The following is a 19123-nucleotide window of genomic DNA, read 5'->3' as shown; positions in this document are numbered from 1 at the left end:
GGTCTATTCGGCTGGAGCTCAGGGTTCCTCAAGGGATGCGGTGGGGGAGGTTTAGCAGGGTCTGTGCCCAATAGCCCAGGCAGGGATCCGGCAGAAGGATCTGAGATTTGATTCCGCATCTCTGTTCTTTGATTTAAGCATTTTTTGGTCCCTTTAAAAAAAATTCTCCTCCTCTTTCCTAAAGAGAGTTCTAGCAGTTGGGGAGTGGGGACCATTTCCTAAAGTCAAAGCCTAAGTTAAAGGTCTGCAAAGCTGTCCACGGGTGACTTAAGTCTCGCACCAGGAAAGGCAACGTGGTAGAGGCGGAGTAGGGGGAACCCACTTAACAACATCATCAACCCCCAAACGACACCAGCCCCTGGCGGGACGAGCCTCCCGCCAGACTCGGGAGCCGGACGCCAGCACCCGCTGGAGCTCCGAGCCCCGCCCGCACTGGCGGGCAAGGGGGTGAGGAAGAGAGGGAGGTAGGGAGGGAGGGAGGAAGCGCGAGAGGGAGGGAGGAAGAAAGGGAGGGAGGCGGCGTCATGTGATCCGCTTCCCTGCTCCTTTAAGCGTCCACAGGCGGCGGAGCGGCCACAATCACAGCTCCGGGCATTGGGGGAGCCCGAGCCGGCTGCGCCGGGGGAATCCGTGCGGGCGCCTACCGTCCGGGTCCCATCCTCGCCGCGCTCCCGCACCCCTGAAGTTTTGCAGCGCCCAGACAGGAGGCGAGGGAGGAGGGAGTGTGAGAGGAGAGCGAACAAAAAGCACACCCTAAAACATTTATTTCCAAAAGAAAAGAAAAAGGGGGGCGCAAAAATGGCTGGGGCAATTATAGAAAACATGAGCACCAAGAAGCTATGCATTGTTGGTGGGATTCTGCTCGTGTTCCAAATCATCGCCTTTCTGGTGGGAGGCTTGATTGGTAAGTGTGAGAGCTGCAAACTTTTCCCCCTTTCTCTCTTTTCCGGCCCCTTCCCTCTTTGCCTCTCCGGCTACTTGTTACAGTATCACTGTCTTGCTTCTATGATCTAATTAGTCCGGCTATTGTGCTTAAGAAAGCAGAGCTCCATGGGGCTCCGTGGGGCACAATCCAGTCTAGTGGCTAAGAGAAAAGGAGGGGAAAAAGTTTTGGCCTAGTTTCAGTACCCACTTGAAAGGAAGGAAGGGGGTGGCGGGGGTGGGAATCTTAAGCATGGCGACGGATCGCGCGAGGAAGCTCTGGGTTACAAAGTTGATTACTGCACCCCCCCGTCACCCCCCCGCTTTTTCCCGCGTTCCCCCCTTTTTCTCTCGGTTCCCTCCCATTCAGCTCTGGAGGGCAACGTAATCGACTTTATTAGGAACAACAGAAGAGTCGGGGATCTGCGCCCGGCGCAAACCGGAGCCCTCTTACAGGGCAGTACTCCTTGCCTGTGTAAACGCATGGGTCGTCTCGCCCAGGCATTGAGAGTTTGTATTTTGGGTCCCGACCTTCGCGCCCTCCGTTGCCTCGCCGCAGCCCTATCCCATCCCGCGCTTCGGCATTCGGAAGGTCCGAGCGGTGGGCATGTAGGCGGGATGGGGTGGGGTGCAATGGGAGAAAGTCCTTGGCTGGCTGTGCGGGAAGTTGGAGAGGTCGGAGGGGAACAGCGTTTCCGAAAGGTGTTGCTTTTGGCCTCGTGCCATTTTTCGAATCTCCCCCTCCCCCTTCTCAGAGCCCGGAGAGCGGGTGACTCTGTAGCCCCAGATCCTCCCTGGCGTCTTGGAAAGCTTCCCCGACCCCGCCGGAGTTCCGCGCAGGTGACAGCTCCCGGGGCCCCAGGCTAATGTGCCCGCCTTTGGGTACCTCCCCTGGAGCGCACCGCCCGGACCTCTCGGACTCAAAGAGGCTTCCGGATGAAAAAAGATGGTCTCGTGGACTTTCCACTCGAAAAACTCCTCCCCACCCCCACGCTGTCTCTCCATCTTTATCCATCTTTCCGCCTCTCCACACACTGGCGTCCCCTCTAGATACAGGACATCCCGGCGCAAACTTCAGCGCCAACTTTGCAGTCGGTGCGGATGGGAGATTTTGCTCCCTTACTTCGCGGATTTGTGAAACTTTGCGGAGGGGGAAGTCCACGGAGGGGCTTTCTCCACACTTCCCTTTGCAAGAGTCAGCGGCGCGAGCGTTGTAGTCGTCCTAGGGATGAGAGCTTGGGCACTTCGGATCGTGTGCGTGGCGTTTTGTCTCCAGACTTGGGTTTGATGGGAACAAACTGAAGGGAGCCTGGTTCTGTAAATCACTGGGACATTCAAGCTAATTGTTTAAACAAAGGAGAGTGGGTGAAGCTTCACCGAGCAGAGAAATTTCTGGAAGAGATTGTGTCTTTCTCAGTGTAGGTATCCACAACGCGGAAAGGGAGTCAGAGTTTTGCAAGCTCATATTCTCAATTTGAGACAAACAGCTAAATCTTTTTACTCCTGGAACCCTTACCACCCACCCCCAAACACACACACACACACACACACACACACGCACACGCACACACACCCATGGGGCTTTCCTGTTATGAGCTCCTGTTTAGCTACGTGCAATCTCCATGTTTCCTTGTATTGGATTTTTCGAGGCTCTTAATACATTCTCTGCTGGGAGCGCATGGCAGCCTTCCCTGTGCCCTCACAGTGATTATGCAGCAGTTACAATTACACCTCTTGTCTTTCTTGATGAGCAGTTGCAGTTAGATGCCATTGGATCTTGTGTGATTTCAGTGGCAGACCATAATTAAAATTTCTTGCACCTTGTGCTTTCAGGATTAAATTGGCCTATTATCCCTGCCTGACCTTCATCCTCTTTGAGGTTTTTGTACAGGCAGCGAACCATTACGCAGAGTTGCCGGGTGTTTGTTGGTATATGTTTTGGGGTTTTTTCCCCTCTAAAGCTGATCTCCTAGCCTTGAAGAGCCCATCGTCCACTGGTCTGTGTTTCGTAGGGCACCGGAATTACTATAATTTCTGGAGTCTTAATACTGGGGAGGTGGTTCATGGACACCGACGGTGGACATTAAAGTTGCAGTAGGATCAGAACCATGGTGTGTTCAAAGAGGGGCTTTTCTGGGGTCAGTGGTGCCAGGGGTTGTTCTCCACGAGGAGCATAGTGACTGTACTTGGTAACAGTCTCAAAAAGTTAGTGACAGGTTCTAACCGTAATTAGATTCTCTCCAACAAATAAATTGCTTTATTTTCAACTTTCCTTGAAAAAGAAAATGTGTATGTATGTAATACTTCTTGGGGGAAGTTGTTGTGTAAGTTTACTTCCTTCCTCAGTTGCCACAGTTCTGTCCCCAGTTCTGGCTGGAGACTAAGAAGATGGGATCCAGCCCACATTAAACACTTTGAACAGTGACTTAGCCTTTTATCTCATCCATTTAGAGCAGTGATTTTCAACCTGTGTGCTGTGGCACCTTGGTATGTTCCAAGAATTTTTAAAACATGTAGTACCTGGCTATTTGTCAGGGGCACTGACAACGGCCAACACAACAATAGCCGTCCAGTGTGAACAAATCAAAATTATACTTATTATTTTTGTCAAATTGGCAAAAAAAATTTTGGTGTGCCACAGAATTTTAATAGTTTATGTGTGCCATCAGATGAAAGAGGTTGAAAATTGCTGATTTAAAGAATTTTTCTTTATTTTTCTTTTCTTTCTTTCCTTTCCTTTTTTTTTTTTCTCTTAAAGAAATCTTGGAATTTGGGTATACTACAAGACCCAAACATGGGAAATAAATATCAACAAAAGGTAAGTGATATGCTTTCCCACCAAACTTCTCTAAATTGGAAAGCAGATGAAACTGAGCAAAGAATAGACCTTCGACAAAGTGGGCAAGTGGAATCAGTAGATGAAGGAGCAGTTTGTAGGCTGGAAAGTTGAAGTACAGTTCAGAAAATTCCTCTTCCACTCTCCCCAGGGAGAAGTCCTCAGTTCCACTTCTGACATGTTACAAGTAAGGTGTCCTGGGAGGGAAGTGTCTTTCTAATACATCTGCAGAGGCCAAGGGAGAAAGTGAAATTTTGGTGTTGAGTTGGCCACGATATATGTTCCTTTCTGATCCCTGTTGTCCCAGGTGGAAGGAAACATGGCAGCCTAGGAAGGGGAGGATCTGAATGGCAAAGCTCCAGACTTTCAGGGTATAAGCACTACACACATTACACGAAACAAAAACAAACACCCCAAACAACAACGACAAACCATGTACCCCAAAGTCACCAGGCCAATCAGTCAATCAATAGGCTTCAGTCTCCTCATAGGTAGGTTAATGAGTTTAAGTGTTCCTTCAGTTATAAAATTTTATGAATTTTTCAGTACTTAGTTTTATATGAAACTTAGACTGGTGTTTGGTTGCAGCCTTCCAGCATCGATGGGGGAATTTTAAACATTAGATGAAAAAGCAAATAGAATTGGGATTTAATTAGCCAGCTTAAACACTTCCCTGCCCCATTGACCTTCTTAGAACCAAGACTGGGTGTGCATGTGTGTGTGTGTGCGCGCGCCTGTTTTGTTTGTTTGTTTTTCTTGTGCCAGTGTCTGTATGCTGCTGAATATTTAACCATATTTTGTAGAAAGCCTCTGGAAAGCAATATTCTATGTGGTAGGATTTGGGTTATTTAAAAATTCACTAAATTACACTATGCTTTTGTGAAAACTTTGCGCCATTATAAAATCTTGCATCGGTTTTCTTATGTATTGAAAAGGTTTGTTAAGCGGCTAGCCTCTTTCGTATTTAGAACTCATTTAAAAATTTAAGAACCCACTGCAGGAAAAGAAATTTTTTTAAAGATATCGCTTAATCTTTATCCTCCTTAAAAGTAAGGAGGATAATTTTTTTAAAATGAATTTCTGCAGAAAGTTTAAAAAAATATAAATTTCCTCTTATTTCACATTTGGTGCATTTAGTTCATGAAGACACAGCTGCAGGGGTGCTGGGGGCGGGGAGGAAGCTGTGTGCCCTGAAACACGAGTGCGGCCAACTAAAAATCATGAACTTCAATCCCTGGCCCATTATGTGCAATTTGCTCAGCTTCAAATTAGTCATGTCTGGGGGATATAATGGTTGAAAAAGCAGGTCACTGTTCCCACCTGTTCTAAAACTGTTAAAGAGTATGAAGATCAGGACTGGATGAGTAGAAAATTATTGCATTGTTTTAAGTGTACACATAAATGAGAGTATTTCAAACTTAAACTACAAGTAAGTATCAACAAATTATCAATAACTATTTAGGAAGGATTGCTCTTTCTTTCAACAGCTCACTCTGTGAGCATATTAATGCTGAGACTATTATGTGTGGGTGTGTATCGGTTTTCTCAATTTTTAGATGGACTTATCTACGGCCTTTCAATGATCCAGCCTATGCTATTGTGCTATTACCGTTTAAATGGGAACTACTGGTGGTCTTGATTGTGGTTTATTCTGTTTTTGTGACTATCATTTATTTAGAAGTTGCAGGATTTGAAGAATTTAAATACAATTACAATTATGCAGTGTATATAAGAGTTTGCTTCCCAGCACGTTAGGTTTTAAGCTTGTTGTGGTATTTATTATATTTTGGCATATGTTAATAATGCAATACTTTTAATCCTGCAGTGTTTCCGTATCTGGCAAGAATCTTGAAAAGAAGTAATTAATTGGCCTTCGATAAATGTTAGCTCACATTTTTCTGTATTTGATTCTCCTTTTTATTTTGTAAAATTTTTATATCTGACTAAAGCGTGTTCTTTTTTTGTTTATTACTAGACTATCGAATGTGGTTTGTAAGAGTACTATGCAACGTCAAAAATTTGTGTAAAATATTTTACAATTGAAATTACATTATTTGACTTAGAAAAACTAAACTACCTACTTGGAGATTGCAAGAAAATCATGCTTGTGCTAAAAATCTCTATCATGCTTTCATCTAGTTGTTCAATAAATCCTGTCTAGCCTTCTCTTGGAACTTTCCCTTTTCCCTGTTAAAGGTGAGAAATATTTCCTTGAGATTATAGAGTAGCTTTGTAAGCTTTTCAAGTCCCCTGCCTGGAACCCATTTCTAGATTCAAAGCCTTTTCTGCCTAGTTGACATTTTGCAATAACTTGGCCTTTAATATAAAAAAAATCCATGTAGACTAAGGAAAGATTCTTACCTTATATTCTTAATGAAAGTGTTTCTATGGAGATTTAGAACTCGAGGTTTAGCTTCGAGCTCATATGTATCCCCGGCCTAGTGTGCAAAAATATTTTTTAAAAGATTTTATTTATTTATTTTGAGAGAGAGGGTAAGGGAGGGAGAAAGAGGGAGAGAAACATGGATGTGTGAGAGAAACATTCATCAGTTGCTTGCTGCACACCCCCTACCCAGGACCCACTTGCAACCTAGGCATGTATTCTGACTGGGAATTGAACCAGTGACCTTTCAGTTTTGCAGGTGATGTCCAACCCACTGAGCCACACCAGTCAGGCAAAATATTGATTAGAGCCTACTGTGTGCCCAAAATAGGGCCATAGTACAGACTGGGGTTTAGGAAAGAGGGGACTTGAAACCCGAGTAACTTAGGGAAGCCAGATGCAGAAGAGAGCCCCTCTAAATACAAGTTCACTAACAAAAGATTTCCTGAGATAAGATTTCTAGCATCAAGAGAATTCTCACTCACTTACTGGGAATTTGAGAACATGTGAAATGAGAAGCCCTGTTAATTATACCATCAAATAATTATATTAATATTTCACCTTAAAATAAATATATTAACAAAATAACAATAATGTTTTACATGTGTAAAATGTGTACTATGTGTCAGATATTATCTAATTTTATCCATGCAAAGCCTTACCAAATTGGTACTGCTGTACCCGGTTAGCATGCAAGTGAACCGAGGTACAGAAAAGTCTAGAAAAAGTGCTCAAGATTACCTAACTAGTCAGTGTCAAAGCTGGAACTCCAATCTGACAATAGAACCAGAATTCTCAACTATCACGTGATTCTGCCTCCACCTCCTAAAGTCTTGACTTCAAGGACTGAATAAAAATGGTTTAAATATAGAAAGATATGGTGAGTAACAATAGAAAAACAACTAACTTCATATTTTTTGATCATTGGGTAACATATAAAAAGGAAAAGATATCAAATATTATGATAAATGAAATGGAGTCAAGCCATACATAGCAAAACAGAGCCCTTACCAAGGCCAAGGGAGGACACCTTTTGATGTGTCTGCGTATGCGAGTCCAGCCATTTCGTACGAGTTCTAACCAGTCTCCATAATTGTATGAATCATCACTGTCTGAGCAGCCAAGTTCATTAACCATAATGTGTTTGAGTTCTGCTACTTTAAGGAAGATTACTCGATTTTGTTTTCTCTAGTTAGTGGTTTTAATCTACTTATGTAGTTATGTAAGTCTGGACTTCAAAGGAAGAGGAGAGAAGGAGTCAACTGAGGTTGGAGAGGATATTAGAGGTTGTAAATTGGCAGGGATGGTAGAGCAATTGAAAGAGCCTCCCACTGAAAACTGAAAGTTCTGTTCCCCAAAGGATAATTTTTGTTTATTTTCACACCCATGCATGATAATGAGGGCATTTCAAACTAGAGGCTTGCCTGCTGACACCATGAATAGGTACATTTTGTTCTTTGGAAAAAAACCTGATAGAATTTTTCTATTGAAATATTTGTCCTAAGTTTTGACAGAGGCTCTTGAGAGATGATGGCAGATAGGGAGCATCAAGACATGAAATGATCACGTCTATTCCATTTTAGGTCTTGTGTCTTCTCTGAGCTGTAGTAATGGTGGTCTAACAGACAAATGAGGGAGATTGGGACAGTTCCCAGAGAAAGCGCCTGGATGGGTTTGGAGATCCGAGTGGAGAAGAGGAGTTTAAGGCGTTCAAGTTCTCAAAGGATTGCTAAATAACAGAAATGAGCAACTCATGTTTTAGAATACAAAAATACTAAGTTTCTTTAGCCTTGTACTGCTCTTCTCCCACCTCCCACACCTCTAATAATAAAATCTTGAACAAAAGCAATAATCGGATTGTCATCCAACCAGTAGTGAAAGATCTGACTTATGATTTGCTGCTGTTTGAGGACCTACTCAATGACTACGGAAAGCATTTTATGTATATTGATTTATTTAATAATCATAATCTTGAGGCTCATTGGAGGAACTTTCCAGAGGTTACAGATGTAGTCAATAAGAGGGCTGGCACTCAAGTCCTTGACTGAATCCTAAGCCATGGTCTTAAGTCCAATGCCACTCTCCTCCTATGGTCTGTTCAGTTTCCACGGGGAACAAAGGGTGGAGTGTGATGAACGAAATTCTGCACAGATTCAATAGAAGATGAAAGCTGTCTCCCCTTTTTCCGCTTCAGCCCTTTTCCCAAACCATATTCTCTCCTCACTGACTGGGTACTAATCACGGACCTAGTTAATTCCTAAACAAATGATCCCAATTTCAATACATATTAACCTCTTACACTAACCATTGTAAATGTCGACCAGTGTAGGGAGCTGAACCTGAGAAAACTGCACCCCAGGTCCCCCTAAAAAGAAATTACACACAGCAAAGATTGACTGGGAATTGAACTTGAAATGTGTCAGAATTACTGACCTCTGAATGCTCCCTGGACCTGCATGCACAGTAGGTCCTGAATAGAGTTGTTAAACACAAGAGAAGAACATGGGTGTGGAGAAGGGAGATGGGAGCAGAATATGGACGCAGGAAAGAAAAACTAAGCCCTTTGTAAACATATGAGACTATATCTCTGGGACACAGCTTGTATCTGGATTTCCAAAACCTACCTCCGATGTCACCCCTACCCCCCGTGTGCTATGCCTGTTGAAATCCTGGCCTTCAAGTACAATTTTCTCCTTTCTCTTTGTCTTTCCTACTCTATTCTTTTAATATTCCCTGATAAAGAGGCATTCTTGCTCCACAGGAATTCTAAGTCCTTCTTCAACTTCTGGTTAATTCCCTAGGTTAACGTGGAGGCTTTACCCACAAAACACATTTCCAAGAAAACTGAGGTAATTGAAAGAAGAGGCCAAATTATTACATTTGTTTTGGCGAGGCATTATGATTTTTCTTTAAGAAGAAGGTAATGGGCCTGTAAGTGAATAGCTCAGGTTTTTTTTAAAGCCCCAGATTAGTAAGACTTAGCTCATGAGAGCTGGTTGGGAGCCAGTTAACTGCTGCCTTAGTCCTGGCTGAGCCCCTCCCAGAGAGAGAGGAGCTGGTCTCTAGGCAGCATCACGCAGTGGGCAGAAACTTGGCTCGCACTCTGGGAATGACTTGTCTCAGTGATCTCAAATAAGTCAAAATGCTCCTTGGCTCCCACCCTCACTTATGACGTCGGGCAGAGCCCTCTTATGTCATTGTGAGGACCTTGAGGACATGGAGCCTGTTGGGGTGTCATTGAACCAGGCCCACCAGACACGCGATGCCCAGAGGACTCTTCTCCAAAACTATCTGATTAACTCCATAGCCCTCTCTGCTACTTTTCTTTCTCTGTCCCTCTCTGTTCTTAGATATGGAGGAAATTCAGTCATGATGCTGTTTATTTCCTATTCTTTTTCTTCCTTGAGTCACTACCACTTTGTCAAACACCTCCAGATTCATGGACCCATGGAGGGTGAAGGAATGGGATTGACCCAAAGCATTACCCAGTTTGGGTTTGAAAGTACGAAACAGGTCATTCCATTCTGCTTCCTAACATTCCTTTCCATGCTGTAGCCAGATGTCTCATAATAAGCCTTCCCCAAACATTAGATATGATTGCAGAAAACTAGTAAATAAGATCACAAGTCTAAATCATTCTCTTAAGCATGCACATTTTGCCCCAAAGAGAACCCCTCATGCTTTTACTCAAGGTCTATCTGTTATTTTTGTGTTATACACAGTAATTAATTAATTTTTAGAGAGAGTGAGGGAGAAAGGGAGAAGGAGAGGGAGAGAAACATCGACCTGCAGCCTAGGCATGTGCCCTGACTGGGAATCAAACTGTGGACATTTCCCTTTGTAGGATGGCACTGATCCAACTGAGCCACACCATCCAGGGTGCATTATACACAATTTCAATAGAGCTTGGTTATGCCGTTTCTAAATCTACAACAGTTGAGACAATTTGCCACAGAAGCTCTGGCAGTAGAGAGATGTAGGAGTGTGGTTACCTGAGGGCAGGGAAGGCAGGGAAGGATGCCCAGAAGCCCGGGGTCTCTGTGATAGCGACAGGTCACTTTACACCTCAGCAGCCCCACTGGCAGCATAACTACATTATAGGCTGATATGATAATTGATTATTCTCCAAAGTGGTCTTATTCCTTGCCATTATTGTAGCTTTTTGGGTGAATGTATCCACATACTTTGGTGGTATTTGGCCTGAATGGAAACTCTGGAACTTGTCCCTGTGAAAGTATAAAAACAAAAGAGCCTTGGAGACCGTCTCGTTCTACCTCCTTTGAGAAGGAATCAGAGTCCTAGGAAGAGGAAGGGGCTCAGTTTACAGAATTAGAGGCAGAACCAAGGTTTGGATTCATGTTCTAATGCCAGTCAGCCCTCCAAACATGTATGTCCTTCTGAGCTTCAGCATGCAGACTGATTTCTGTCCAAACTCGAGAAAATTCCCCATTTGTAGTTTTTGGGGTGTTTTTAGAGCAAGGGCAAAGGAGGGAGAAAGAGAGGGAGAGAAACATCAATGAGTGGTTGCCTCTTGTGTGACCCCTACTGGGGACCTGGCCCGCAACCCAGGCATGTGCCCTGACCAGGAATTGAACCCGTGACCCTCTGGTTTGCAGGCTGGCACTCAATCCACTGAGCCACACTAACCAGGGCACCACTTGTAGTTCTTATAGCTTTATTAACTTTTCTGTTACTTGAAAATAAAATAGTAATAACTTTAATGTCTTCACCTTCTTGCTTTTGTTTACTTAGTATTCTTAGCTAATCTCTTATGGAACAATATAATCATACACGGTGTTAAGCTGTTCTATGTGGATTTTAAAGGATACTGCAGAATTAAAACACAAAACTAAATTCCTTGCTTTCTTGCTGAGGCTGTGGTACGTTCCCTTCCTGTTGGTTGAGAAAATGTTGTAAATTTAAAATTTAAAAAGAAAAAATCCCACGACTGTGGTCCTTACCAATCCAACCAAAGACCCATTTTCATGGTTAGTTTTAAGACTTCATCAGTCAGAGGCTCCTTTGACTAAAATTCTGTGACTAACTTACGTGCTTTCAGGGGATGTTTGTGGCAAGCATAATTCTGAAGTTGTAGTGACTTTAGGGGAAGTGGTATGGCATATATTTTTTGGTCTGTTTTACATACAAGAGAAACAACAAAATTGCTCAACCTTCCCCTGTACCATTTCTTCACTCGGAGGATAATTGCAAACAGAACAGTCAAATTGCGAAAATAGGACTTAAAATGTTGAGGGCTCCATGCCACTGTGACTGACAGGCATGTTTTTGTGATGCCAGAGGTGCAAGTGTTACCTGTAAATTCTTCCTCTTCCTCTTCTGTGTTGAAATTATGCAGAGTCACAAAGCACTATGCTTTTCTGCATCCTCTGATTTAGCACCAATAAATTCGGACTTTTAAGTGTCTGTTTAACAACCTTGTCTTCAGGTGATCACAACCAAAAACTTGGGTTTCACATTTATTAAATCTAGCCCTCTGTTAGGGCAAGTAGGTCTTTTGGAGGCCCCCTTCCTTTTACTCTGGGTTCTTGTATATCGTGTCTGCCCTCAGTTGAATTGTGACTTGCCTGAGAACAGAATGCCTCAAATGTAGAAAGAATACATCCCCACATTCCTTTCGTTTCTCTGTTCTGTTGAGCTAGTTCTGACTTGTGTGAAAAGGGCTCTAACTTTAGTTCCTGTTTGCTATCACTTACAGAACACACCTCTACTTAGAAATGATCAGCTTTTCATAATTGTGGGGTGAGGTGGGGTGGAGTGGGGAGGGGCTTGGCTGTGACAGGCAACTCTGGGCTTCAAGCACCCTTTTAGTCCTACCTTTCCTCCAAATTCTACATAATTTGCAGGTCCATGAGACAGCCGGCATTAAATCCCCAGCACCATTGTTTGAACATGCCTGAACAGAACAGTTTTGTTCTAAGAGAACATGGTGTTTATGGATAACAGTCGATGAAAGTGAAAGAAATAGGATAATTTGTAGATGCCCAAGATTTTTAAACTAAAAGGACACTAAGTTCATCTTTCAATTAACATTTGTTTCCCTCTTTTATTTTCTTACCAACATCAGAAGAATTTCCCCATTACTCTCCTCCCCTACCCAACCCAACTATGAAAAAAAAAGAAAGAGAAAATACCTTGGGAGAAGGATGAGCAGCAGTACGTTTGGGATTTAAACAAAAGCAACATTAATATATATATTTGAGGCCATAATATTTCTGGGTTAGGACTTGGGTTGGGCACTGATACCAGCCCTGTCCATTAATTCTCTAGGCAGCTCACTTTAGAATAACTCTCCTGCCCTGGCCGCTGCATGTGGCTTGATTGGAGTGTGGGCGCATACCAGAATGCAGCCAATTTGTTTCTCTTTCACATAGATGTTTCTCTCCCCCCACCCTCTCTCTCTCCCTTCCTCTCTCTGACAGCAATTAAAAAAATATCCTTGGGTGAGGGGAAAAAAATGGAATGACACTCCTGGCTAAGCACAACTGCTACAGTATTTCGAACATTGCCCTTGGCTCTGGCTGGTGATGGCTTGGGCTTCTTGTAGGAGTCGTAGGAAACAGCTATAAAACATGGTTCTGGCTGAAGGTTTTCCGTATGATATTTCTGTTCAATGAAAAACTTACTGATCCTTCCATCCAAAGCAGATCTCTTACTGATCGTTTTCTAGCACATGGTGATCAGTGGGTGCGATCTGGTTTGTTATCACACCTGCTTTGTAACCTGGACTACCATTCACATACTTTGAACCTCAGTTTCCTCATCTTTCTCCTTCACAGGGACATTGTTGGGTTTAAGTGAGAGAATGTAAGTTACCTGAGCATGCGTGTTAGATCAGTTATGTATTAGCCATTTTCCTGAACTAGAAGTTGTCACTAATTAACTTTTTAAAGTTTTGTTTTGTTTTGTTTTTGAATCATCCTTTCTCTGGTTAGGCCTGTGGCAGAGTATTTCTGCCTCTTTGTTGATTACATAAAATTAGAAACTGATCAGCCCAGCTCGAGAAAGGACACAATCCATGCTAGCCAACAGTTCAAAAGGCATGTCACTTATACATTTGGTGAATGAGAGTGGTTAACTTACTTTTTGATCTGGTTAGTGATAGTTTTCACCAAGGTTTAATCTGAATCTTAAATTTTGCCTTTTAAATTGCTGGGCCAGTATTCATGGCTCTTTATGGCATAGATAAACCCAGGTAGCAAAACTTGTAAATGGATATAACTCATTTCATGGAAGAGCTATATCCCATCCTTGCATGCTGCAGAGCGAATCCCAATTATTCTTCTGTTTCACATTATGAAATTGGAGTCATCGTCCATGGGGAAATTATTTTGCTTCTAGATAATAATGTAAGTGACAAAGACCTTTCAAAGTCAAGATTCAAGGGAAAAAATGATCTTCTCATAAAATATTAACTACTTCTAAAATATTAACTAAAATTATAGTGCTCTATTGTAAGAAATTATAAACAAAAAATAAAGATGAAAATATAGCCCCTATAAAACTGTAAGCTACATGAGAGCAAGGCTGGCCTAATTTCTCAGCTTTATCTCCAGTGGTTACCATGGGTAGTGCTGTGTAGGTGCCCAGCAATACTTGCTGAAGAAACAGATGAATGCCTTGCATGTGGGGCCTGTTGCAGAGGTAGCTGAAATGCTTCAGCAGTAAGGTCTGCCTTTAAGATTGGTAATATTGTACCCCTGGCTATTCTTTTATTATTTAAGTGAAGGGAGATTTCTTATTATATACTTGAACTTAAAACATTGTGTCCCCTTTATGGTCTTCATGCTTAGATTTATAAAAACATATACTTTTTGGAGCTAGAGGGACCTTCTCCTATTGTATTGTGGACCCCAAGACCCAGAGAAATCACAGTAAGAGAATAAGGTTAGAACAAAGAAGCTTCCTGACAACTAACGGAGTGTTTCATTACCTAGGCCTACTGTTACTATCATGTCTGGTCTAGTACTTGGTCTGTACTTAGCCACAAAGGCAGAGAATTGACAGTGACTTGTTATCTATTCTGGCTGGGGGGACGGGAACATAGACCAGTTACACGTATTTCCAGATTTGGTTATTCAAATGAGAATGCTGACAGATGATGGAAATTTTGTGATTTGTTGTTTTTGAGAAGTAAATGTGTTTCCTTCTCCCTTCATGTGGGCTGTTTTTAGGGGCTTTTTAAAGACTAATAATTTGCTTTATTTTCTATACACTTTTGAAGATAGAAACTTCATCTTTCAAAGTTTCCCCTCTTAAGAGTTTTGCAGGTGTATCAACAGTTTTTCACGGCGATCACTAATGTGTTTATGATGCCAACTTTTATAAATGCCCTTGACATGAAAGCATAATGCATTCAAATAACCACTCACCTCCGCATTCCATTGTGTTCAGCTTGTGCATCTGGAGGGTGGGAATGAATTCATGCACACATTCTTCCAGGTTTCTGAACAGTACTGAAACAGGTTGTTGAGAATACCCGCAGGTAAACCTGGGCCTGGGATGTGCTAGTGAAGCCACGTGGAGATGTGGGACAGAGATTTAAGAAGCAGAAGTAAGGTGAAAGAGAAAGAAGCAAAAGCCAAGGAGACAGTCACACAAAAGCTGGACTTGGGCTTCTCTTAGCCAGACCTTCTAGCTAGAGGTGGGAGTGCTGAGAGTTTGGGGGTGGGGGACACAGAACTGGCATAGAGTAAGGGGAGGGGGAGGTGGTGTTGGAGAGAAGATAGGGGCTTCAGAGAAAGATGACAAGAATTCCTCCTTAGCTGGGTCAACTTGTCATCGTGCACTCCCTCCCTCCCTCCTTCCCTCCCTCCCTCCCTCCCTCTAAACAATGACTTTTTTTTTGGTGTGGACCCCTCCACTGCTCTAAAGCCTGCATAAAACTGCACTGGAAATGGGAGTTTGCTATTCTAAATCTAACAAGAGCTTTAGGGTCAGAAGGACTGGATACAAATCTTGGCACTACCAGTTGCTGGCTGTGTGGCCTTGAACAAATTACTTAATCTCAGAGCCGGAGTTTCCTCCACTCTCAAAAGGGTAAAACAGTAGTAGTAATGCTGCAAGGATTAAATGACATTTTGTATGAAAGATTAGATAAGTGTACAGTGCCTGGAAAATAATAAACACTTAAAATAGGCTAGGTACTATTTTATTATTAGGGTGTTTTTTTTTTCACTGCTTTTAGGGAGCAAGGAAGGAAGAGAGAAACATCGGCTGGTTGCTTCCTGCATACCCCCAGACTGGAGGTTGGACAGGGATGATGCTCCAACCAACTGAGCCATACCAGCCAGGGCTAGTCTTATTCTTTTAACCCAGGAATGAGTTATTGGATCTAAATCAGCAGAGCCCTTTGGGATCCTGGCATAAAAGTTTTTGTGCCTGCTCTGAATCTGGCCATAATGATTCATAGAGTTGTAAGTGGTTCTAGTATGAGGTTTAGATTGCTTGTGTGAATTTAAAATCTAGTAACTAGAAACATGTATTTTTGTTCCATCCCAATTTTTATTTGTTTTTGAACAGAATACAATGATGTTAAAACAATTAAAAACAAAACAATTGTCCTGAAATCCATCATTTTAATACACCAATTCTGTTAGTTTTTTATTCTTTTACCTTCTGTGACTGAATAGTTCCAACTTTATATAAAAGAAATGTAAAAACCTGGTTAGCAGAGGCTCAGAAGTTTATTGTTTATGCCTCTGCCATTGTATATTTACTTTGGAAATTCAGCAGTCAGTTCCTCATCTCCTCCTTCTAAACTCTTCTCTTACTACTTAAATCAAGTTGCTTGTTGAACCACTGAACCATGGGAAATTCATTTTCAAAATCTGCTTAATTGCTGTGAGACTTTTAATTTGTTCTGGATGATAGTGCTAATGTCTGGGAACTGGGACTGAAGCCCTCCAAAGTTGTTAATTCAATCAGCTGCTGTGCCCTTGCCATGCCTAATGAAGGGGGGTGGGGGGACTCCAGATTCTTCTTACAAAGAGTCTGGGGCTCTGCTGAACACCTTGTCAAAGATGAATAAGAGGGGCCCCACAGTTAGGTCGAACACTTGGGGCAAATTACCAGGGTGTCAGCCCATATTATCCAAAGCCCTGGGTTGTGCTTCCCAAAATAATTATTCAGTGGGTTTTATGTAGCACCCCAGAGTTTTAAAGCATGGGTTTTGTGTGCATGTGGTTCACACCTGATAATCTGCGAAATTCTTTAATTTCGGAGGTTCTGTTGTGGCTCTGTCTATAATCTGTAAGATCATAAATATTACCCCCAGACTATTGATATTCCCATTAACCACTGAAGTTTTCCATGGCGAGACTGGTGAAAGCTTGCTCTGTCCTCATGATAAATTAGCTTGTTTATTCCTCTTCTGCTTATTTCTATCCTGCTGTTGGTTAGTGTAATGAAGCAGAAATCCATTGTGTATGTTCATTGGGTAGCGATCCTCTGGCACCAAAGGGGGTAATTGAGTAGAAAGGCAGAATGCTGTTGGTGCATGGGAGAAGTTAACACCACATGAGGTCACCAGGCTTCAAGCTTTAATCAATGTGGACACAATGCAATTGAGATTTTGAAAAAGGGTTTGTTTATAGTGTGAGAGTAAGGGTCAGTAGTTAATTTGAAATGCTGTAGGTGTGTTTTCCTTGAACCAAGAAGGTGTAGAGCATGTGTCATAGAGGATTGTAAATATCCGCAAGGGAAGGATGTAATTGGGGTGGGGGTTTAAAAAGAAGGGCATTTAGGAACTTAAATGTACTTATTATTGACCCATCCATGTTTTACTTAAACTTTACCATTCTTTAAAATGAGAGATTGTGGAAGAAACACAATGTAAGTCCATAGTATAGAAGCACAACCCTACCAAGAAACAACCTTTTTTTTTTTAAAGCAATGATTTCCTTTCAGAAGATCACTGAAGTGCTATAAAATATTGCTAATAGTAGTACTGTGTGCAAATTCTAAAGGAGTTCCCGCTTTCAGGAGTTTACATCTTCTAGGATTTGTAATCGCTGTGGCTTGAAAGGGATAATATGAAAACCATGAACCCCTCTACTTGTTCATGCTGCTGCCCTTTTCCATTTCAAGCTCCAGTCTATACCAGGCATGTCTGCCTGCTCTGTGGACTATTTTTGGCCTCCCCCTCTTATTTAATTACCTGTGTCTCAGTAGCTGGAAACACCATCAGCACTTTTCGGCCAGTGTGAAAGTAGAGGGGCCTGTACTCTTGTTGCAGGGCAACTTTACAGACCAACATCTGGCTTTTCAGAGACGACTCTAGGAAAAGAACATGAAGGTTATGGTATAGCCAGAGGCTCACAGATGATTTGTTGAGTGATGTTAAATCTAGATGATGAATTCCTCACACTTGGGTAGTGCTTTTACCCTGCTCCAGATCACTTTCATATAAATCATCTCATTTAACATCACCAACAACACTATGAGAGAGAATGGTCCACTAGGCATATTCACATTTTAAAGTTATGGAAACGGAGATGGAGAATAGCTGTGTTTGTGGTTAGTTTCGTTTGAGAAGATAATTGATTTGTTTGGGGAGGGAATTACTCTGGGGATTTGAAGATTAATTGCTATAAGATGACAGGCTGAAGAACAGGAAAAAAAAGCTTAGTTTTTTAATATAGAGAATTATTTACTATAGAAGTCACTGCAAATTAACAAACATTACTTTTTGAGCTACCTCCTAGGGCAACGAAATGCCATCTGTGGTCCGTTTTCTTCACCTTCCCCATGTAACACTCAGTTGCTCCCCTGAACAGTTGTTAAACATGTAAGGAATATTTCTTTGAAGGAACAACCTGAGGGTGTCCAGATGTTTTGATCTTTTCCTGGGCAGAATCTGGGTCTTTAGAACCCCGTGGTAAATCTGGAGGAAGGAGCCAGGGAGAGCCTAGAAGAGGCAAGTGAAACTAATTTACTAGTGTTAGCTAGTGAGTGATGCTGTGGTTTGGTCACCCACAATGTTAACTCTTCTGCGGTGTGCTTTCCTCCCTTACCTAAGTCATGCTAATAAATATGCATTGAAAGGGGGTTTTGGTGTTGGTATGATAGTACATAGAATGGGTCATTCAGTTGTGGTACATCCAATCTCCTCTTGGTGGACATTGATGATATTTCTAGTTTGGGGTCATGTAATAGCCATTCTGGGAAAACCTTGTTTGTAGTTAAATTCTCATTCATACCCTTAATTATTTCCTTAGCAATTTCACTTCTGTGAATTTATATTAGGTCAAAGGGCACCCCATTTTTAAGGATTTGGATAATAATTGCAAACTTCCCCATCAGATCAGTGATAACCACCAAATGCCCCATTAGTCAATCTGGAAGTGTTCATTTCTCTGCATCTGGGCCAGTGCAAGGCATTATTTTTAATTTTTTAATTTTTGCGAATGTGCCAAGAATATCCTTTTCTTTCTTTTTAAGATTTTAATTTATTTGTTTTTAGAGAGAGGGTAAGGGAGGGCGAAAGAAAGGGAAAGAAACATCGATTGGTCTTGCAATGCCCCCAGCTGGGGACCTGGTCTACAACCCAGGCATGTGCCCTGTCTGGAAATCAAACTGATGACCTTTCATTTTGAGGGACGATGATCAACCCACTGAGCCACACCAGTCCGGTCTCCTTTTCTTATAATTCACATTTCTTTACTAGTGAGTGTGAACCTACTTAAAAAAATTTTTTTAAATCCCCATCCAAGAACATTTTTTCATTTTTTTTTCTTTTTTGAGAGAGATTAAGGAAGAGAGAGAGAAGCATTGATTGGTTGCCTCCCAGATGCGTCCAGACAGGCCCAGACCAGGGATCCTATGTGCCCAGATCCGGGACTGAATCGGCAACCTAGGTATGTGCCCTGACTGGAATTGAACCTGCAACCTTTCGGTTATGGGACGATGCTCCAACTAAATGAGCCACACCAGCCAGGGCAAGTGTGAGCCTATTTTCATATGAT

At 42.3% G+C, this 19123-nt stretch overlaps 1 protein-coding gene across 4 annotated transcripts in view; it reads left to right on the top strand.

Moving 5' to 3' along the window:
* The first annotated feature begins 547 nt into the window (after positions 1-547).
* Positions 548-19123, top strand: part of WLS (Wnt ligand secretion mediator) — a 108939-nt gene continuing 90363 nt past the window's right edge. Inside the window, exon 1 of one of the 4 annotated variants that reach the window (XM_024565369.4) lies at positions 548-904. In XM_024565369.4, coding sequence (XP_024421137.2) covers positions 799-904 — 106 coding nt within the window. In that variant the 5' untranslated portion in view covers positions 548-798. Of the gene's footprint in view, positions 905-3719; positions 3740-19123 lie in introns of those variants that run through there. The other 3 variants (XM_045199428.2, XM_053920026.1, XM_053920027.1) reach the window with 3 other exon arrangements.

The sequence above is a fragment of the Desmodus rotundus genome, chromosome 3, assembly GCF_022682495.2.
Source record: "Desmodus rotundus isolate HL8 chromosome 3, HLdesRot8A.1, whole genome shotgun sequence".
Lineage (NCBI taxonomy): Eukaryota > Metazoa > Chordata > Mammalia > Chiroptera > Phyllostomidae > Desmodus > Desmodus rotundus.
Note: the sequence above shows the minus strand (reverse complement) of the source record. Positions and strands in the feature narration are given on the sequence as shown.